Source organism: Falco rusticolus, chromosome 4 (genome assembly GCF_015220075.1).
Source record: "Falco rusticolus isolate bFalRus1 chromosome 4, bFalRus1.pri, whole genome shotgun sequence".
In the NCBI taxonomy this organism is placed as follows: Eukaryota; Metazoa; Chordata; class Aves; order Falconiformes; family Falconidae; genus Falco; species Falco rusticolus.
Genome location: NC_051190.1, coordinates 72,830,859 through 72,854,282, shown reverse-complemented (window position 1 = coordinate 72,854,282; position 23,424 = coordinate 72,830,859). Strand labels below are relative to the sequence as shown.

Sequence of the window (23,424 nt, the reverse complement as noted above, 5' to 3'; positions counted from 1 at the left end):
TAAGAAAAATACATAATGAGGTTCTTCACCTTTTCAATATGCTGCAACTTTTTATAAGCCAAAAAGCATACCTTAGCCATATGAAACTGCAGACACATACACCTCCTTCTAGGTAATCTGCCATGGACTGGGAGAACGGATTCACTTCTAGGTCCCTTCTTACATGTTTTATATTATTCTAACAATATATGAAAGCAGTTTATTTCTCTGTTTCTTCAAGTAAATTGAAACTGAATAAAATTGTGCCTTCTTGCTACTAGCAGCCCGCTAGTTGTTTTGAAGTTCCTGATGATGAATCAAGTGTGAATGAATCTTTGATAGCATGTTTTCTAAATACCATTGAAGTGTATTTTCAAATACATTTCAGAACCTAGCCAGAATAAAAGCCCTTAGCTTTTTAACTTAAAATTTATGGCTTAGACAAGATGATGCTATTTTAAATTTTTAGCTTGAGCCATACAGTCATGAGGTTACATCAGTCCAATTAAAGCTTTATCGTATACCATGGTAGTTCTACCATACATTTCACTTACAGTTACATTAACTTGAATCCCCTGGGAAAAGAGAGTTCTGTGAAAGGCAAATCTGAAAACAGTATTGTGAGCTGGGGAATTTCTAAGTTAGTTTAAAAGATAAGAAATATTTATACAAATTGGTCTTATTTTGTCAACAGGGCGAATCAAGATTGAAAACATGCAGACAAATCTTTTTCAAAGTCATCTGTAATCTGTATACAGTAAATTGGCTCAAGGTCAGAGGCCAGACTCTGTGCTGCATTTCTCTGAGGCAATACACAGAAGGCAGGGCTCCAATGGGGATGGGACAGTTAGAAAAAAGAGGAAAGCAAATGACACTTCATCCTATACTTGTAACTCCCAGATCGTGAGCTGCCTCAGGGTAAGATCCTCAGCAAGATCTGCCGTAGTGTATGGCAGCTTCCTCACTACTGTCCACAAGCTGCCCTGCAGTCCAGGGCTGCAAGAGCACACTGCTCTAAAATTACCTTTACCTAACAAGAGTGAACAAAGGCACATAACGCGTGCTACTGCTTCATGGGGCAACCTTAATCCTTACTTTGGCCTCTGTATACATCTGGAAAGGCTGTGCCAGGATTAGGTTTCTTCTCTTGTGCATCATAGTATGTGACTACCTTTAATAAAGCAATTCACAAAGAAGGCTGGTTCATGGGATTGATACCAAACCAAACACAGGTTGATAAAGACACCTGTCTGAAATAAAGAGACACTACTGACTGACTGTGAATTACCGTGTATTTAGTTATGCTCCCCATCCAAAGTTTACAATTAGAAAACATTTCTCAACTCTGTGGTACGTTACATTTATTCAGGAAAGTCCACCTTTCACTTATTTATGAACAGAACTGTCATTGAGTGTAAACTAAAAATGTTTTTCTAAGGAAGAACAGACCCACACTGTTTTCCCTTGACACGTTACTTAAATAGAGACATTTTATGTGATAAGAATGTAACCTACCTTTTCAGTCTGATTCACATTTACCAAACTGCAACTTCAAAATGCCTTTGCCATGAAGCTGAAGGATCTGGTTGTATTCTTTGGGCATTGCATGGAAACCTGGTTTAGGCAGCTGGTTGTCGTAATAGTGGTGGCTGATTGGCATCTTCTCTGTGGATTTTGAGAAAGGCCAGAAGCCGTACAGCTTCACATTCTCACACAGCTCAAGAGCAGCACTAGTGATCATAAAACCAGATGACAATCTGTAGGCTTTCACACCCTTAGTTCTCCAGAACTGGGCAAGACTTTTCAGATAAGTGGGGTGAAAAAATATTGCCCTTTGGGTTGCTTTGAACTCTTGCAGAGTGTGATATACTTTAAAAGAAGTGGCTGTGTTGCTTCTGAAGGAAAATGCTGGCAATAAAAGGAAAGCATCTCCATAGACTGCAATGTTCTCTAGAAATTCTGTCTTCTTTTCATTTAGTTTGTTGTATCTGCAAAGTACAACATTTTAGGTATAGAGTGAATGGAACGTACTATTAATAGAAATACTACAGGCCAAACCAGCACAAATGCACTTGCATATATGAGTTATGAACTCCACTGTACCAGTTCAGTCTGTCTACATGCAAATCATCCTAACCTGTTATATGTTGTCTTATGTGCACTTATGAAAATCTGGCTTTATTGCATAATAAGAAAATACTTCACAGGATAGAATTGGCAACATGTGAGCTACTGAAGCAGATCAAATTCACTGCTAATGAGACCGGGACCCATTTACAGAATTGATCAATTCAAGAAAATTCAAAGGAGAATGAAGAAAAAAAAAAAAAAAAGAATTTTGTATTTATACTTCCTCTGTTTAAAAATACACGCACTATGATATGTACTGCATGTGTTTGTGAAATGTGGTTTTTACGTCAATAGGTATACAATAACCTCTCTCCAAAATCTGGGTGTCTGCCCTGTGTGGAAATACAAGTATGCACGTGAGCAGTCTTGGGGTGTTGAAGATTAGTGTGTGCTCAAGTTTTGCAGGGTCTTAGCTGTTTCTGATATACTTTTAAAATAGTTGACAATATAGGCATGTCTATTTATCTCCTTTGACTACAAAGGGAACACATGGAGATCAGTAGACTTAAGAGATCTAACTTCACAAATGAAGAGGATTTATCCTCAGATGTTTTGAGGAAGTATAAACCAGCAAAGAGACTTAGTTGTCACTGTTGGATAATTCCATGCTCCCAAATATTAATAGTGAACTTCAGAGTTATCCATGAAGTGATACAACACCCAGGAGTGTCACTCAACTTGTAGACTCTATACATCTGAGTTGAGATTCAAAGCACTGAGTCCTCTTTTGTAGGCAGTTGTGTGTATGAGCAGTGCATTTTTACCTTTTAAGGGCTACCAGAGCCCATTTTCACAAATGGCTCCAGCAGAAAACTGGAACGCTTGGTTTCATGTCTCTTCACAACTTGAGTAGGATCAAACCCTCTTCTCATGCAGCACTTCCAAGACAGAGGACAGCAGCCACTGCCACTTCCATTTAAAGCCCTCATGGAGGAGTCATCAGTTACCTCTTGCACAACTGAACTCAAGCAAGGAGTGATACATTCCTACACCTGGAGGGGTTTAAACTCAGAGCTTCTGCTTCCCAGAAAAGTGCCATTACCACCAGACTAAAACAAAATGAATGAGAGTGACTCAGGCCCTGCTGTTGACCTTGGGCCCCTGTGCACGCGAAAGCTGCACAGCTGAAACAAGCAACAAATGCCTGAGCCTATGTCTAGGAAAAGTGGCTAAAGGGTGAACTTCTGGCCTCTGCTTCAAGAATTTTCTCTATTTCTACTCAGTGTAAAGTACATAAAGAGCCTTCAGGACAGAATTCGGATCTTTGTTCTTCCTTAGCTAGAAACCTGAACAACTCAACCTTGTCTTGCTTTCCTTTCTAGCTCTGCCACTGTAAGGTACAGTGCAGCCCAGTTCCATCAGGACACATAAGAACCATGCAACCATGCCTCTTTCCTCCAAGAGAGTTCACCTACATTGTGCACCCTGACAGACGCAGTTCAAAAGCTGATTAGCCTTAACAATAATAACATCAGACTAACCCAGAACCCAAATACAGAATTAGAAATTAAAGTGAATAAAGTCAGAATAGGTCTTCTGAGAAAAGAAACAAACCTAGTTCTGCTAAATGGTGCCATGTTGCTTCCTGCTCCTCCTTCAAAAGCATTTACAATGTTCTCTGAATATTTAAATAATTATTTTTTAAAAAATTCTAAAGTCCTCTCATAATCTCATCTTGGCCTCACAGATTTAGCTCCTATTTCTTTCAACGTAACTCTTATTAACCCTGGTGTTGCTTAATTCAGCTGAAAAATGAGTGCAGCTATTGCAGAACACTTTGATCAAGCCCACACAAATCGTGCATCAGGTCAGTAGTCACTAAAGATGCTGAGTCACTGGACAAAGTTTCCTTCCCCATATTATTGCGCAGCCCCACTAATACCAGTGAGCTAAATCTATTTTTGGGGAAGCAATAATTAATTTAAGCCAAAAAGGGCTGGGTAAGCATTAAGGTAGTTAGTACTTATTTAAAAAAATAAAGCTGTATCCTTGAATGAATGACAAATGCCTGTTAGTCATTTCTATGCTCACTGTACTTTCCCTTTCTTCTTTTAAAGGAAAAAAAAAGCTTTGACTGATTTTGTCTATTTGACAAATACAGATATGACAGACAAAAAGATACAGTAAGATCAGTAAGCAGTAAATAACATGCCACAGTAGTCCTTTTCATAGATAAGCTGCAGTTCCAGCCTGCTGAAGATGTCAGATTAGTCAGCCCGGCCTTATTAGATTATCTTTTCTTCAAGAAGGTGAAAAAACCCACAATTTGCTGAGAAAAAAAAGTGTGAGCAGCTTAAATATGGATTGAGAAAATGGATTACAGAAATTGGGCTTCCATTCAGGAAACAGCCTTCATCAGAACAGCCTCTAAGCACATTACCTAAGAACATGTGCTCACACTCCTACTGACAAGAGTCAGACACACATTTCCCAGCTTTCCTGATTTATGATTACAATTCCTTTCTGATGCTAGGGGGTCATGAGGGTCATGGGGGGAAAAGAAGAGGCTTGGGCTTGCAATCATCAATTTTATTCTGTTATAAACTGTGGACTGTTACCAACCAAGGCACTTGCTAATCTGGGTATTGCTGACTCCTTTCTGCTACAAAACAGGCTAGGTTTAACAGATTTCCATTTAGACTGGCATACATTTTACATGGGAACTAAGGCTTAATGACGTAATCTGCATGCACTACTCTATGCTGTTATCCCAGCCTATTTCCAACAAAATCTAAATCGCGTCAAACAATTATACAATATTGCACAGAAAGAGATTTGCAGTAGCACTTACTTCTGAGCAATGATACTCGGATTAACAGTCACAAGGTTTGTTTTATTGCCAACATCTTTGCTAATGCTTCCTGTGGTTGGAGGGAGGTTACACCTGAAATTGAGAAACATTTAGTTAAACAGATGTGCACCAGAAATGCTTCAAAATATTATTTGCAAACTCCTGTCTTGTGTAATGACACTTTCACATCAGCTCACAGGGATCTCTAAGCACTTTACAAACATTAAATAAGGCTTAGAGCACTTCTAGTAAAAATATTTAATCTACTGTACAGATGGTTAAAATAGGGCACAGAGAGCTCATTTTCATAAATCATCTCACAAATCAGTAGCAAAGTTAAAATCCCAGAAGGAGTCAGTCTATGAATGCCCTGTGTTAGCTGCTAGGAAATATTGCCTGTTGCCAAAACAAAAACTTTCTTCTGAAAATCTTCTGTTAGGTCTTCTAACAACAGCATAACTTGCCCAATTGCAGAAACAGTGGTTTCTGTAAAAGGTAAAGAAAGCATCTTTTAAAGTCAACTAGTCACTTAGAAAGTTTAGCATCATAGTATGCAGATTTCCCATTTTCATTAAGACAGTTGCCTAACTGTAAAGACTTTTTTTTTTTTTTTTAATTTGAAAAGCCCAAATACTAAGCAGTAAACAAAATCCAGCAGATTCTGTCATTGGACATCACTGAGAGAACCTTCACTCTGTTACTCTGTTCCCTTGCAGGGACTACGAAGTGTGAGTCATGTACTGAGACAGTGGGCCAAATTATGCTCTGAGCATGCCTAGTTTTCTCCACAATCTACACAGGGAGCTGAAAAAAACCTATTTAAATTAGTTGCCTAATTGTTTAGATAGCTAACATAAGGTGAGACAAATACCGGGGTAGTTAAATAACTGCATTAGTGAGCCAACCTAGGGCTAAGTAAATCCTCCGTTAAACCAGAGGTAAAGGTAAACGTGACATTTCATACCAGTCTTTCTTACTTCAGTTTCAGGGTTTTCTTTATTGTCTTCTGATTAACAAAATAAAGAAAACAAGTTCCCTCTCCTAAAGGATGCTTAATGAACAGAAATTTCAGGTTCCCAGATAATCACATTTCACATCACTGGCAAGGTATCTTTGCAATCATAGATCATACATATATCCACATAGTCCCCTCTTTACTTAGGAAGAAGCATTCTGAATTCTGCAAAGCAAAATGAGTATCCTTAGAGAGGCAGAAATAAAGAATTGCCAAGATCCTTCCTCACTGCTACAAACTGGTGTTGGCATGCTTTCAAGCCTGCCAAGTTTTTAGAAAACATTTGACACACTTCAGTAAGATGAAGCCGCTCTTACCTAAACACAAAGTCAGAACGATCTATTTCAGCTCCGCAGCTGGAATTTTTCAGAATGCCTCCATTTCCAACCACGGCACAGGTCTTGAAGGGATAGACCGAAAGAGGAGAGGACTGCAAACAAACAAAAAGACACAGCCAATGCCTTATACATCTTTTTATTGTTTCTTCGGCTCTTTAGTCATTTGCCCTTGCAGGTTTAATCCAGTAAATCCCAGTGAAGGCATTCACCATTTAGCAGAGAGGGTTGCCAGGCCTGGACAGCCAAGAGCAAAAAAAGGCACCAACAAACTGGGAACTGCTACTTCTGTTGTCAGTACTTTGAGGTAATAACACTGGATTGTTAAAACTGAATGAATACCCTTTAAATACACTTAGCACAAAAATTATCTAGTGGACTGAATCCTTGACAAACAAAGGAACTAACTTGTTCTGAAGATAATTTAAATTTACCCATTTTCCTTGGCACTGTAACTGACTGGGGGCTGTCAAACAGTCATTGACTTTGTCAGCTAATAGAAGGTAACTTTGTAAATGCTCATTACTTTGTCATCACACAATTACATTTGATGCAAAATAACAAATTTAGGGGAACCTGAAGATGCTGCAAAGGATAATCATGTACCCTGCCTTAACTCATGGTTAACGTGACAGCTAACTGAAGAGGTTACTGTTTCTGGCTGTTTGCCCTCCCCACTTCTCTTCTTGTTAGAGGCTGCTGTCTTGCAGTAGGGAAGCTGAATGGGAGCTGAGCGCATCCACTTGTGAACCAGCACAGATCACAACCTAGCAAATTAATGTAAATTGTTGGCTATTTCAGTTGACATTAATATAGTTGGCTGTTATCCCAGGGTCTCAGAACCATCTCATACATCTCGTTCAGCCTCTCCTGCTGTGGGAGCACTGACATTCAACAGAAAGGCCAACAGCTGAGCTACATTGACTGCAGAAACTGAACCCACTTGTAAAATTGAGTTAAAACTTGCTTACACTAAGGTTTATCCTTCCTCCTCCTCCTCTTATCAGCTTGCCCAAAGAGAAGTAGGAAGGGACACCATTATGAACAAGACAAAAAGTGTGGAAAAAGTATCATGTATCACATTGCCTGGTAATATATTACAAACCAACATGTTCAAATATTTTGTTCAGTTCTGAAAAGACAGTAGGAGAACACAAAGGCCAGACAAGCCTTGCTAGCTTAGGAAGAATATATGCACATAAAACATACTACTTTTTCCATTCATTCAGTTTAAATTTGGAACCACTGTAACCTCTGTTGCAATGATGTTTTTAGTGATTCACAGCAGCATTAGAAAGGAGTAGACTCATGGTAGCTCATATATCACAAATCAAGAATGCCAGAGATGGGTAAGAGGGCCCCCATGTGCTCTTACTTTTGAGAAATCTCTGTACATCTCTGCACCCCTCTCTGTCTGTTCTCCAGAACTATTTTAAGTCCTGGGCTACAAAATCTGATTTCTTTGCTCAGCTTGTGTTTCTGGCACCTCTCCAGTGGGCAACAAAGCTGGTGAAAGGGCTGGAAGGAATGTCCTATGAGGAGCAGCTGAGGACTTTGGGCTTGCCTAGTTTGAAGAAAAGGAGGCTGAGAGGCAACCTCATTGCTCTCTACAGCTTCCTGAGGAGGGGAGAGGGAGGTGCTGATCTCTTGTCCCTGGTGTCCAGTGATAGGATGCATGGGAATGGTTCAAAGCTGCACCAGGGGAAGTTTAGACTGGACATTAGGAAGCATTTCTTTACTGAGAGGGGGGTCAAACATGGGAACAAGCTTCTAGAGAGGCAGTAGATGCCCCAAGCCTGTCAGTGTTTAAGAGGCGTTTGGACAATCCCTTAATAACATACTTTAACTTTGTCAGCCCTGAATTGGTCAGGCAGTTGGACTTAGATGATCGCTGTAGGTCCCTTCCCACTGCAATAGTCTAGTCTAGGCTATTCTGTTCTATCCTATCCTATCCTCATTCCATTCCATTCTGTGTCAGGTTTACCACCAAAATAACTTTCATAAATTATATGCCCAAGCCTGCACTGGAAATGGCATAGGAGTATGAGGAATATGAAATGTTGTTCCAGACTGAAATGCCTTTGAAAAGGGGAATGAGAAAAGAAGGCAAACATTCTCAGCCTGCCAAGCCAGGCTGCAACACGTATTCTGTACCAAATCTACCTACAACCTGATTTCTGATACCCTGTCCATGCCTCCATCACTGCAGGGGAAGGCTAAAAACAAAGGTCTTACAAGGTGAATGAAGAAGTGCATACAGGAGGTGAAGGGTCTCTTCCAGAGGTATCAAACAAAGCAACTCTATTACTAACCCGAAATACATATGATACTGCAATTATAATAACAGGTAAAGATACAGTTCTTACCACAGGCAGCATCTTAAAAATGTCCTCTGTAATGAGGATGGTCTTTTTACTGTCCACTTCATAACTCATGTTACTTCCCAGTGGGCTGTTGTTTTGAGAAGCAATAAAATTGTGAACTGCATCACAGCAGGAAGCTAATTCTGACCTGCAAAAAACCCAAACAAAACCTGCTCAAAGACAGGCATATAAGTAGGAAAGTGATTGTAGAGAACCAGATCAGTGAAAACCAGTTCTAACTAAGCAACACAAGGCTATATGAACCCTCTGTAATGTCATTTCTCCTGACTTGCTTTGCAAGTCTGCTTTCACAGCAAATGCTCAAAAACTATCAGACCAAGAACTTCTCTTATCCTGATTTTCTCTCTTGGTCTCCCTTTCCCATCCAGAAAAAGTTGTAATCAGTCTTCTCCTTACTATTAACTGCTAAGATTATTATAGAAACACTGAGAAACTTCAATCCCCAAAGAATTAACGATGTGATTTCAACCAACATAGAATGAGTAATTATAAGAAACTAGGAGGCTGAAGACAGAACCAAGGAGATGAAAGGAATGGTGATGGGAAGTACTGGCTATAGTACTTAGTGAACAGCTGGATAGTTGCAAGCCAATTAATTAAAAATTCATTTCTGCAACTGCTCAGTACATTTTTCCTGTGCACATCATCACAGATGTTAAATGAATTACATCACAACTTGCAAATAGACAGATATCTTTGTGGTAGAGACATACAGCCCACCTGCTCCGCAAAACACCTAGCAGAAGTTCTTAAATAGACGAGAGTGCAAGAGTTCTTAAATAGACGACCTTATGTAGGAGTGAAGTCTATCACCCATCTTACAATTCCCATTACCTCCAAACTTATAAAAATACTACATGTGCAAACATCCTACTATTAACAGTGAAATGCAATGAAAAGCCCCGTCAGACCTTTGAAATCAGACCTGAAACATTGTAATTCATTTTGCTTTAGGGAACAATGTTCTCTCTGCTGCCACTGGATCTGATTTTCAGACTGTAAGGCTGAAATATTCATGGCCAGGATATTATCCATCAATCGTTAGGACATAGCTATTTCATTAGGTGAGATACTAAGAGAATTATTAACCATTTAGAGAAGAAAGTTCACTGATAACAGAATTGCTTGGAATTTTGAAGAAGATAACACAGCAGGGAAAAGATAATAATTCCTGTCCTAATGCTGAAGGTTAAATGTGAAGAAAAAATAATAATATATATATTACAGTTATAGCCAAAGGAATAGAAAACTTTTATTTCATACTTTTCCAGTGAATAAAGTAAACCAAACCATTGGAACTAGTTGAACAATACAGGCCAAATTCTGGTTGAAAGTAAGCTGACTGTAATAGAGTAAGACACAGGTAAGAGAAGTTGCTTCATTCAACTTTATCAACAATTAAATAGAGCAAATATTCTAATAATAGTATAATTTTGTTTCTGATGGAGAAGAGGCATAGTCTAGCACATGGAAGAACCCAAGGTTTATGTTTCCTGAAAGACAAGGAAGAGAATGAACAGATCTGGGATAACCCCCAAGCTCACTTCTCTTGAAATAATGGTCAAAATGGGGGGCAACAAGGTTGGGAAGATTGGTTTAATTCATACATACAATACCAAAGGAAAGAGTATCATTTCAATTGGCAGATGGCTTACTGCTATATATTAACCCATTCTGAATACTGAGCTCTAAAAGTCCTCAAAGACAAAGTTTCCAGATGTGTGAGGAACACCGAGTGCTGGGATGGCACAGATCTGAAATAATCATACTAGGAGAGTTAGTAGGAAATGTTAACTCCTGAGGAAGGAAACAGTAGGGTCCAGATTCCCACAAGCCATATTCAGCTCCACTCCCCAAACACAATCATTCCCACTGCCTTGCTCGAAGCCTTAAGGGGCAGGGGAGGTCTGTGGTCTATGAAAACCACTAGGTACAAGGGTGGGGATGGAACCAAAGCACAGAAGGTGCACACATGGTGAAAACAATTGCTCTGGGCATATAGAGTCCTATTTTAAAAATATGGAAAAATAGAAATGGAGGAATGAGGCAGGAGAGTCAAATTAAGTCAATAATTCTGGAAACACTGGATGTTACGGAACCACTCGACTAGAGTTCACTTGCTTTTCTTTCTTGTACACTTTTTCCTATAACCACATCTTTCTAACCTTAACACGTGTGCTAACAAGAGGATTCAGATATTACTGTTGGGCCCTGAGAACAACCATGAAGTCTCACTACCCCTGCCCAGACCTTCAGGGCCCTCGCACCCTGCCCATGGCCCAGGACCCCATTTCAGTGCCCCAGAGCTGTCAGCCTCTGACCCAGCAACACTGCAGCAGAGCTAGTCTCCAGCTGTGCCCATCCTGTCCCCAGGGAGGTGCCCATACCCAGGGCTAGGGCTGCCCCACTCCTGGCAGGAGGTGGGATGGGCCCGGCTGCCAGTCCCTTCTCTGCTGGGTTGGGATCCCACCCTTAGGGAGCTGCCATCGTTCACTAAATATTATCTATGTCAAGTACAAGACGTTCACAGAAGGCATAATGCCAGAATATCCTTGCCCAGCTTTAGTAAAACAGCTGTTCTTTGTGTGATGGCTACCAGAACCTGAAAAAGCAAACTGATGATAGATAACATTCACTAATACAGATGACGTGGTTTTGCTTTTTATTACTCATTCCACAAGAACGAGTGCTTCAATAAAAGCAGCAACAGTCTGGAAGAAAAACAGATATCAGAATTAGTAAGAAAATAATAGTTTAAATTAATATTATGGATTCACTGAGGAAGTACAACAGAGCCAGGCTAGTTCAGAAATGCAGTAAGAACAAGAAAATACATACTGATTAATGACATATATACTTAGGTTACCTAAGAGCATATATGCTAAAAATTTGGAGGCAACGACAGAAACCTCTTACTTAGATCAAAATGTGCCCAAGCATCCATGTACAGAGTTCAAGCCAGAATGCATGTAACTGCAGACAGCAATACCTACTGGCAATATATTTAGTGATCTGTTCATACAGGATTTTGCACAAGCTGTGACACATGGTACCTCTACAACTGACAGCAAACAACGAGGAAGTGGTAGAGTCTGGGCATTTCAAGCAATCTATTACTGCAATCATCATTATAGTATTGATGTCATGAGGTAATGACACACTAAAGAGTATGTGTTTCATAAGATTAAGATATGTATCATATAAGCCAATTCTTTTAACAAGTGCTATATGTAAGGTGTTGCAAAGTCAAGACATTTTAACTTCTGTATCATGCCATCTGGGGAGACAAATTGTTAAAACCCAACATATAAAGAAGTTCCTAACCAGATAGTGGGATAAGAGACAAGGGTCAGAATCTTAACAGCATCAAACAGTACCACCTTAAATCCAAACTGCATTTTCTTTGGAAGGGTAGAAAGTGATCCACATTGTCTGTTCTGACCAGCAGAAGACACTGAGATATGGAGGCAGCTTTTGGAAGATGGGATGTTGCTATACGGGCTGAGCATCCACCTCAGATATGTGTAAGAACATGGATGTAGCCCACAGTAAGAAGGTTTAAGTTCCACTTGTTAGCAGAGCTGCTAGACTTGGGGGCTGCCTTAGAACAAAGTGGTTTTATGATCCAGTCACAATATTATAAGTTTGGAGTGAAGCAAGCTGCAGTCAAAGTACCCAAGTTTTGTAAGGCTCTAGGTGTGTAAAGTATCTTCTCTGGAGTACAGGTTGGTACTGCCAGTTTCTTATTTGGAGGAAACCTTCTCTCCAACACTTCTCCTGCACACAGCTGGAAGTGGAGTGAAACCTAAGAGCTACTTTTAAATCCTGAGGCTTACTATCAACCACAGATATTTCTTACGCCAAGATAAGTAGAAAGGCAGTTGATGCATTATTTGGAAAATTTCACTTGTAACAAGTGAGGAACAAAACCAGTACCTGGAAAAAGACACCATTTGGACTAGTAATACATACCTCATAAAACTGAATAAATACAGTCATGATATTCTTAATCAATAACCTAACAGGAGTGGTATGCTGCATTTCTCTGTGAAGTTTTGTTCATAGTAGACAACACAGAGTCATTGTTGCACTGGAGAATGTATTTTGTTGTTCACCACAGGCTTTCAACGAATTTCATCCTTTGTGGACCAAGGACACCGGACCCATTTTTGTATTGAGGTCAAGTGGGATGGAATTATGAGCCCACATGGCAGGCATCCAGATAATTTCTTCAGGTTTGCGGCTGCTGGGAATTTAAGAAAATCCTGGCTTCTGAAGCAAGTTATCAAAGTATTGTGACAAGCCAAAGGAATAACATTGCTTTGCAATTGCTATGCAGCTAGTCCACACTTAACTGTGGGCAGTAATAGAGGACTGCTGCCTTGATTGTACACGTTTCCAAAGCCCTCTGCATTAACAGAAACACTTCACATTGATAGTTCACTCTGTGTAGTGCTAGTCAGTTAAGCATCTACAGTATCTAAATATGCTGATGTAGTTTCTTTGCAGATCCTGTGGTAGCTCTGTAGCCAAGAAGCTCAGCCTGAACTATTTGTATCCCTCCAAGTAGCAAAATTAATTAGCTCAGCTTGGTTCTGCACTAATATGAATACATGCATTTTAGCTGGTTCAGCGCTTGCATACAGGCTGCACATGCCTGCTGACAAGACATGGTGTGCACACATCCTGAAGAGACTGCAAAAGTCTCAACATCTTCCTTTCAACAACTCAATCTGAACCAGCCATGAGGGCTAAAGCAGTCAATGGTTAGTCAAGGGCTAGCAGAGTTTCTCAGCTGGTCCAAAAGCCAGCACTGCCCTTATCCTAAATGGAATGGGAAGAATCTATAATAGGGGTGAAATTTGTCCTAAGAGCTTCCACTGAGTTTAAAAACTCCCCACTGCTGCAAACTACTGAAACCAGTACCAAGAGGACCTCTGATTCATTCTCCTGCAGTAAGTAGGATGGTTTTTATTCAGAACACATTCTTCCATCAGAAATGCTTAGCTAAAAGTAATTTTGTTCTATATGTTCAAAAAATATCTTATTCAGGTACGTATCTGGTGTGAAAAGGCACTTGCTTCTGCACCAAAACTTTACACATCCTTGTACTTTGGGACACAGGAAAGGGCGTATACCACTGGAATTGTCTGCTCCAGCCTAGAGCTGGACAACTGGGCCTGCACAGTTATAACCGTGATCCTCAGGGGGACAGAAGCCTGCATAATCTGACAAAACTGTGTGAACTTAATAGTATTTCTTTTGGTTAGGCTACAGTTCAGTGTGATGCCAGTGCCTGTAGACCTGGGGCCAGAGGGCATTCTTCATAGCTGAGGACAGTGTGGAATATTTCACTGTCATTATATATTGGACTAAATTAAGGTCAGAGGAGGGGAAAGTGGATGGGGATTGACACTGCAGAAGTACCAAAATATGCAAAACATTTTTCTAAATAGTAGATACTCAACTGTTTTAAGGCCACGGTAGGGAGGGTGAGGAAAATCATCTTAATTTGCACTAAAGAAAGCTTAAGTTCAGTATTAGGAAGCACACTGAAACAGACTGTGTAGGCAAGGTGCAGAATATCAACAACTGGAGATCTTTTCATATGTATTTGGCCAAACATCTTTCAGAAATGACTGAAGTCCATTTGATTCTAAGTCACCTTCTACAAACATCTCTACAAGCAAATGTTTGTTTGCGCAAAGAGTATTGTATCAGTCCTGTTATAAAGCACTTGCACGTTAGCTACACCAGCAGTGCTTACACAGACGTACCCTTTTGTGGATCTTCAGTTAGCCAACACACATAACCACCACATAAACGACATAACCAAACACAAAGTAAGACTAGCAAATATTTAAAGCTGTAACTCCTGCAAGCCTGATGCTAAGTATATTTCACAGCAGTTTGCAATATAATTGGAATAAATTGAATAAAGGGCAAAGTATTCCAAGTGACAAAAGTCTGGATTACTAATAACCAGAAAAAGTGTATGCTTGCCTAATAGCTTGCTTTAATGGTTCACCTAGCTTAGGTATTTGTAATCATTAGTTCATGTGAGCTATTGTACTGCACGTGTGAAGACAACAAAGACTTTGAGGTTTCACATTGAAGAGACTGTCGTGATGGTACAGAGAAGAACCCACAAAAAAGCCCACTATATAACAGCAAATTTCAAGGGTACAACTACAAACAGTGCAAGACTACCTTTTATCTACGTCCATTGCTGTAATATTTTATAATGAGCAAGCAATTATCTTACTGTACTGCACTGGGTGCTTTAGACAATGATATGGGTTTCTCCAGGCTCTTGTCAATCCAGGTCAATAGCAGCAAAGTGCAGTGAGGCATATTATGACATATTCCAGTATTTTAGAAAAGAGTGGTTAAATCCGGTATCTGCAACAGAACATGTTGAAGGGGAATGCTACACTGACAACCCTTGAACCGCCTATAAATGAAGTAACATAAATGATTAAGACAATGAAAGCCAACAGGGTTGAATCTGAAATCAAAGCTGAATATGTAAAAAACGTATTAACATTTTCAAGTGAAAGATTATTTAAAGAGTCCACTGTGAAGACATAATTAACTCAGCCTGATCCAAAATTAGGTTCTCCTTATAGGAATCCTCCAACCTTTAGGAAAGTATATAGTCTGTAGAGCAATTAAAAGATTCAACCATTTCTCCAAACTGTCACTAATTACTATCTCTCCACCCAGCCTTTTTCCTCTTCTGAAATAGAAATATGTCTCCAAATATATACTCCTGATTTTACATATGATCTATTAAACCTATGCAGCGAATGTACTCTTAAATCACACTGTAATCTCTGAGCTCTGTGTATTTTCTTATATACTGGAATGGAAGATTTCGGAGAATACAGTGGAATTATTGATCTGTTTAGTGTTAGGAAAGCTATTGATTATGTGGTGGTGTGAGCTTATGCAAGCATAAATTGACCTTGCAGGGTATTATATTTGTTTCAGCTGTGATTCATCACAGTACACAGATGTATTAAGCAATACTCTTATATATGTTAAGAGTGTAGCACACTACAAATTAATCTCTTCAAGAAGGAGTGGAATTTTATAATCTGCAGGAATGTTTAACACACACTTTTCAGAAAAGACATTAAAGTGGGAAAAGGGTAATAGAGGTCGAGTGGAATAAAAAGCAGGAGGGGAAATTACAGGACTGGGAAAATGGTTTGATCTTTTAACTATTCTTTTCAAGACCTAGGGTTCTTTTTTTAAAGTAGCAATGTTTTCTTTTAAAAAAAAGTTAAAAATATTTCTGTGGGGTGGAGCAGTGTGCCAGCTGAACTGCAGTGTAACATCAGGGGGTTTAGAAGTGTATTTTACACATAGGAATTTCCTTCTCCCTTCATTACCAAATGCAAATAAGCTTTGTCAGGAATGGTATTTCCATGGGGAGCAGCCCATTACCCACAGTTCACACAGGGCTATGCCAGTGTGATACCACTCCTGAAAAACTGTTGCATTGCTCTGCCAGGCTCCAAGCTAAGCGAGATGGCCCAGAAAACACAATGCCCAGAGGTTTCTCTGAAACACAGCATCTGCTTAGGCTTTCTCCATATCCTCCCTCCCCTCCCCCCCAGACATTTTGAGGGCTGTTTTAGCTACTTGTTAGCTTCCACCAAAACCTGCAGATTATTTCCCACCATGGGTGTATAGCCCAAATGAGAATAAATCAAGCTTAAAAGTCTGTAAAGCAAAGAGATGTGGAGGTGTAAAGAACAATTACAGCTTGCACCCAATTGGGCTCTGTAATTTGTTGCACTAATGAAACATTTCTTTTAAGTGGAAAACCTTTGAAGAATACTAATATAATAATTAATATTCAGGTTACCTAGGGAACCTGAGACTCTACTGACTGCAGCTAGAAGAGCCATCGCAGAGGAAGCTACCCAGCGTGGCTTTTTGCTGGAGCTTTAAGAATAACGCTTCCAGACAGCTGCAGGATTATTTCTCTTCCCTTTCCAAGCTTCTACCAATCCTCTCTTATAATCAAGAAACCTGAGGACTTGCTTTCTCTAAAACAATTTAAAGCTGATGTAAATCTGAAAAGGAAGGAAGAATACAGGTGGGCTTAGAAACAAAGGGGTAGTGTGGAGATGCTAGATGACTGTAGAGCCATAAAGAACAAGCAAAATAAAAAAAAGAACAAGAGAAGCACAGCTGAATCTCATAAAAGAAAGGTCTGAATAAAAAACACTTAAATAGTTCTTTGTATGTCAGTAGTAGGAAACATTGGAATGACTTCCTTAAATCACTGTTAGTAGGATGCCATTTTCACCACTTCTGTTGTATGTACATCACCTTTGCTAGCTTCTATTGTAAGTTAGATACAACCTCTAGCAATGGCTGACATAGACTACTGTGGGGCATGATAAATCTTAACTAGATTTCAAGGGCAATGAACCCAGTGCTTGCACTTGCTCCTCTGAGGGCAGCCTAAATCTGATACTGCTGATGTCAGCATTACAGGTAGAAATAACTGAAAGGCCAGGAGACTGCTTCCCCGACACAGGTTGGACAAAAATCAACCAGAGAAAATTGACTGTGGATAATGGGAGATACTAAAAAGAACATTGTGGCTTGTACTTGCCTCGTGATTTTTCTTGATTTTGAGAAACATGTGGGTAAACCTTTATTGGATGCAGTGGGGAACACTGCTGCTCAGGATGAGGAAAAGGCTGAGATACTTAATGCTTTCTTTGCCTCAGTCTTTAATAGTAAGACCAGTTACCGTCCAGGTACTCAGCCTCCTGAACTGGAAGACAAGTCAGGGGAGCAGAATGAAGTCTTCACAGTCCAAGAGCAAAGGGTTAGTAATGCACTGCTCCACTTAAACATGCACAAGTCTATGGGGCTGGGTGGGATCCACCCAAGGGTACCGAAGGAGTTGGCAGAGGAGCTCGCCAAGCCACTCTCCATCATTTATCAACAGTTCTGGCAAATTAGAGAGGTCCCAGAAGACTGGAGGCCAGTGTGATGCCCAGCTACAAGAAGGGCAGGAAGGAGGACCCAGGGAACTACAGGCCTGGCAGCCTGACCTCGGTGCAGGGGAAGGTTATGGAGCAGATCAGCCTGAGCACCATCATGTGGCACAGGCAGGACAACAGGGGGATCAGGCCCAGCCAGTGTGGGTTCATGACAAGCAGGTCCTGCTTGATGAACCTGATCTTTCACGACAGGTGACCCACCTAGTGGGTGAGGGGGAGGCTGTGGATGTTGTCTGCCTGGACCTCAGTAAAGCCTTTGGCACTATCTCCCACAGCATTCTCCTGGAGAAACTGGCTGCTCAGGGCTTGAACGGGTGTGCTTTTCTCTGGGTTAAAATCTGGCTGGATGGCTGAGCCCAAAGAGTGATAGTAAATGGAGTTACATCTGGGTGGTGGCCGGTGGTGTTCCCCAGGGCTCAGTACTGGGGCCAGTCCTGTTTAATCTCTTTATCAATGATCTGGACGAGGGGATCGAGTGCCCCCTCAGCCAGTTTGCAGAGGACACCAAGCTGGGGGAGCGTTGATCTGCCTGAGGGCAGGAGGCTCTGCAGGGGGGTCTGGGCAGGCCGGGTCCTGCACTGGGGGCACAACAACCCCAGGCAGCGCAACAGGCTTGGGGAAGAGCAGCTGGAAAGCTGCCTGGTAGGAAAGGCCCTGGGGGTGCAGATTGACAGCTGGCTGAAAATGAGCCATCGGTGTGCCCAGGTGGCCAAAGTGGCCAGTAGCATCCTGGCTTGTATCAGGAACAGTGAGGCCAGCAGGGCTGGGGAAGTGATCGTCCCCCTGTACTCAGCCCTGGTGAGGCTGCACCTCAAACACCGTGTTCAGTTTTGGGCCCTTCACTACAAGAGGGACGTAGAGGTGCTGGAGCGTGTCCAGAGAAGGGCAACGAAGCTGGTGAAGAGTCTAGAGCACCTAGCTGTCAAGACATGGAGGACATAGCTGTCAAGAACCACTGACCACTGCCAGACAGCAATCTAGCCAAGTGCATGTGAGCCTGCACAGCAGAGCAGCTTTAGAGAAAGCAGTTTGGAACAGGGCAGCTCTCTGACAACAAATAAAACTGTTTGCACAGCTTCATGGCAAACAGGGTCCTGCATTCTGCTTTTTGTACATTGGGTTGGCAAACCCACTGTGGTTTCTGCCATGCATGGCTGTCTGCTGTAACTATTTTGCCAAATACAAAGACAAGTATTTCTTTCCTGCATTGCACTTCTATTCATATTCTTTTATTTGGCCTGGATCTGCTGGGAGTGTGGCTTACAAAGAGAACTGATGTGTATTTGCTGGCACACAGTGCTGTCTTCTAGGAACATAAGAGTTACTGACTCAGATCACATATTCCTTCACTCTACCACCAGTATGATGGAACCCACAGCAAAAACTGCAAAGGAAAATACAAGAAAGCTTCTCTGAAAAATGCACTACCCCACAGGAAGCTGCTTTTGAACCTTATTAATTAGAGGTCAGTTTATGCCCTGAAGCACACGGCATTAAATCCCTTATAAATATGCATGCCTGTTCTTCAGAACTTCAGGATAATAGAGAGATGTCATACAATTGACATCACACCTGAGAAGCATGTAAGTGTTCACTCCATTTAACAGATGGGCAAACAGGGAAAGAACTCAAGCAGCTTCTCTGCAGTCTAGTCAGCAGGCAGACTTCTGGTGGCACTGGCAGGTGAATAATACGACACAGGCAGCTTCAAGCTCTCCTCCTGAAAGTGGCTAGCTGTATTTCCCAATTCCTGCTGCACAGCCCCTCTGAGATTAATTTCCTCTTCTGCAAAATGGGTGTGTTTATCTACCTACTTAATGAGATTTTTAGAACTGAATAATATTTGTATTACACAATTATTATGCATTATTGGCACTAGGCAAAGTTAGAAAAAGGAAGAGATGTACTGCCAAGGGATTATTTATTCATTTATTTCACTACATTTCTAGAAGCTGTGCTCCCCATAGTGCTCTGTCAATGCATCATTTCTCGGCTAGAGTGTCCTTACAAAGCTAGTTCCAGGCTTTTGAGCTTAATTCTGATAAACAAGTTTGGGAGTGCTGTAAGCAAGGAGTGTACACAGATTTATTCTGTAAATTTTATACCTTATTTGTTTTTCTCTTTTTTTAAAGCCTCTATTGACCAACTGCTAAGAGCCTTGAAAGTCTTCAGTGTGGTCTGGGAGCAAGGACAGCTGTAAAATTTTAATAACCTATTTCCAAAAAACAAGAGAGGAGTTTGAGAGAATGGAAAAAGACTTACACAAAAGCACACAACTTTTGTAAAATAATCATCTGTAGTGTCCTAAACCAAAGTATCAGTCCTTGGTCATTATCAATGGAAATTTTGGATGATAACAAAACAGATCAACTTTCATGGGGACAGAGGAATATAAAGTACTTTCATCATAATTGCACAATGGGTTAAGTACATATCAACTAGCTAATATTCTAGCTAGTTTGAATGTTAAAAAGTAATGAAACCGTAACAGCACAGCCTTTGCATGTTGATTAAGTAACAAGAGTTTGCCCAGCCTGTGCCGAACCATGGGTTTCAAAAGATTTGTTTCACTGGTATTTGAGCTAAGTTAAAGCTAGCAAGCTCACCTCAATGTACATACAGTCCACACTTTCTAGCTGGCTCAGTGCACTCCAAATTTTTCACTTTTGAATATTTCCAGTCTGATAATTTATTGTATAACCCACCTTGCCTACTTATGACCCACATTCCTTGCTGGAAGGCAAGGACAGCAAAAGGAACAGTAACCATCCTGTACTTAAAAGTCCAACAGTCTCATATGACAGTTTAGATAGAGAGTGTCATGTTTGATTCCCATAGGCCTAGAAAATGTAGAAGTTGGCCCAATGGAAGACAGATTGCAGAAACAATAAATGAGGAAGTGAAGCTGGAACAAGGAGGGGTTACTCTGCTACTGACTCATACCTAGCTCAGCAGCAGAAGTGGCAAATTCCTGGTAAGTGGTGTCTGGTACATTCGGAAGTAGGAGAAGTTAAAAAAAAGAATGGAAAACAAAAAGCATGGTGAAGAGCAGAAGAGAGCAGCTTCACCTTTTCTCAACTCTGTACAAGACACCTGCCTGTTCTGAAATAGAATGGGCTGCTTCTACAGCTCCTTATCATGCTCTGATACTCTGTGTGCAGCTAAAGCCTGCCTGAGTTAACGGAAAGTTTCTTAAACCTTAACTCTACGTATTCTCCTACCTCAGCTTTGGGAAACACCATCTTAACTACAATACACAGCGAACCCTGCAATTTATGTTGCACAAGAAGCTTTACCCATCCCCAAAAACTACTTCTTCCAGGCGTATCATGCTGAGCATGTGGATATTAAGTTTTCAATGCCAATTAACTCCAGTGACTTGGAAGGTAGGTCAATTTATTTATTTTTAATGATCATGACAGAATATTTAATTATGATCCATGTACTTCAAGAGAGTATTTCCCCTGGAGAAAACAGGGTTGGCACAGTGAAGCTATTCTCTAAAACCAGCATGATGCATTTCCAAATGAGAGTGGAAGCTTTTCAGGGATCACTGTCCCTACGGAGTATGTACTTACGTACCATCCTGAACAAGGACAGATGTCATCATGTGCTTACATGCTCAGAGGCCATGACATGAGTGTCAAACCTAATGAGTGCCTTGAGCACTTCTGTAATGGAAGCAATAGTCTTGGGGTGAGAAATACACTGCTTCATTACACAGGCTTTTACCAGAGTGCCAGTTCACATGAACAAAATCACATCACTGATTAATACAGTAGGTTTTGTGTCAGGAATATTTTAATTCATTTTACTTAAGTTAGTTAACAATTCATTATAGTGAAGATAGGTGAAATCACTTCATTTGTGTAGTTCTCTTATCCTACTCAGTTTGCACAGTTCAATTCAAACCATAAGAACCCCAGCATCAAAGAATTAATAGAAATGTATAGCTATGAATGCACTCTAAAAGCATACAAAATTATCTTTTCAAAACTGAAATTTAAACTTATGGCTTGTTATACAAATCTAGGGTAAACAGTTTTGCTAAATGAAACAATGAAAGTTACCTGAATTTTGTAGATTCTTCTGGTCTCCTTATCCAGGTGCAGTTCTGCAGTTTTGTGACTATATGAAGATAATAATCTTCCGAATATCTAAAAAAGGCAACATCAAACACTAGAATATATATATGTATGCATATTCAGAAACAGTCTCTAAAACATTCAAATGATGCATGTATTAATAATAATGTGCATGGTGCATATATAATAGATTGCTTTTAGAACTCCATGACCTATTTTAGTTTTGTAATTTGTAACAGTACTATCCTCATTTAATTAGCATGTCCTATTAAACATCTCTTCTTAATACTGACGTCCTAATGAACTTTTATTTCCAGAAACTTTCAAAAGTACACTGGCTCAAGCTTTAATATTTGACCATAAGTATCTTGATGTTATTAGAAATAATTTCAAGTGCAAAAGTCCAAAATAATACAAAAAACCCCTCTTTCTTGCACTCAGTGTTTTAAACTTCAAAAATGTTTTGAAATGTGGCTCTTGCAAGCCAAGATGAGACATTACACTTCTTATGCCTTTTCTTTCATTTACCTTATAGTTCTCAAAGCTCAATTCGATCATCTAAGACCATAGACCAATATTTACAAATGTAAGTTTTCCTTCAAATTATCTCTTAAATATAAAAATCTGTTGGTTTATGTCAACCAGCACTTTGGTTACATTGGTACATATAACCAAAGAGCTTTCTGCTCCATTTAAACCCTTTCAAAAGATTTAAATTTGTCCATATTCAGAACATGTAAGTCAAAAGAATAGAGACATTTCCTCCCTTATAGGTTCAATGTTAACAGTTCTTCCATTTGTGCTGGGTAACCTAACATAGGTTTTTTAAAAACAATAACTGACTAATAAGGAGCACTTGATGAATGGGAAGAAGAGATTATATGGATGCCATGACTGCAAATTCTGTGGGACTCACGTCTTCAGAAAAGATCTACCTTGTATTATTTTAGCAAAAATGGCTTAACCTTGGCCCAAACCCAAATGATCATGAGTTTACGTAAGCTGGAACTTAAAAGTGGGTATTTTGAACAGTTTTACAAGAGTTGGGATGGAAAGAAACATCACCTGTTTTTAAATGCCGCATGAGAATTGAGAAGAAGGAATATAAAAAAGGCTGTGCTGGTTTACAGCAGCAGAGGTCAACAACCCAAAAGCTTCCTTCTTTGTGTTCAACAACACAGCTATATGGTAAACATTTGAAAAAACAGATCCCATTGTTTGCTTCATAAAAGTACTGCAACCGAGTAAAAACTTTTCCCATTTCCACGTAGAAAAAAAATTTAAAACTTTTAAGAGGAATACTGCATTAGAACTGGTCTTTGGCTCAAGTTTGCACTGGTGACAGCATGTATGCTTGATTTGCATTCTCCAGACTGAGCAAACACTTAAAGGAACTAGATGATTGCGACTAAACTGGTTTTACTGAGTCCTTACACAACTCAAGAGAGCAGGAATGAATGGGCAGAGGTGGGAGAAGAGTGAAACTAGTTTCCTTGCAGCTGTAGCTGACCTGACCTGGTGCAGTACATTCTTCCTCCTTCCAGTCCAACTCTGAATCTGTTCTCTCCCTTGTACCACTGCTGGTACTTACTTGACTCCACCTCTGTTTTGTTTTTGCCAGCTTTTGCACTTGTTAAATGCCTTCATAGGCCTCTTTAATTTACTGTCATAGC

General features: G+C 40.2%; 1 protein-coding gene across 2 annotated transcripts in view; it reads right to left on the bottom strand.

The window, feature by feature from the left end:
* The window catches only part of ST8SIA6 (ST8 alpha-N-acetyl-neuraminide alpha-2,8-sialyltransferase 6), a 43,734-nt gene that overhangs the window by 5,742 nt on the left and 14,568 nt on the right, over positions 1 to 23,424 (bottom strand). For both annotated transcript variants that reach the window (XM_037384904.1, XM_037384905.1), the window contains 5 exons: positions 21,737 to 21,823; positions 8,617 to 8,761; positions 6,233 to 6,345; positions 4,901 to 4,993; positions 1,495 to 1,967 (listed from right to left, as the gene is read on the bottom strand). In XM_037384904.1, the coding sequence (XP_037240801.1) occupies positions 1,499 to 1,967; positions 4,901 to 4,993; positions 6,233 to 6,345; positions 8,617 to 8,761; positions 21,737 to 21,823 (907 nt within the window). In that variant the 3' untranslated portion in view covers positions 1,495 to 1,498. The remainder of the gene's footprint in view (positions 1 to 1,494; positions 1,968 to 4,900; positions 4,994 to 6,232; positions 6,346 to 8,616; positions 8,762 to 21,736; positions 21,824 to 23,424) is intronic.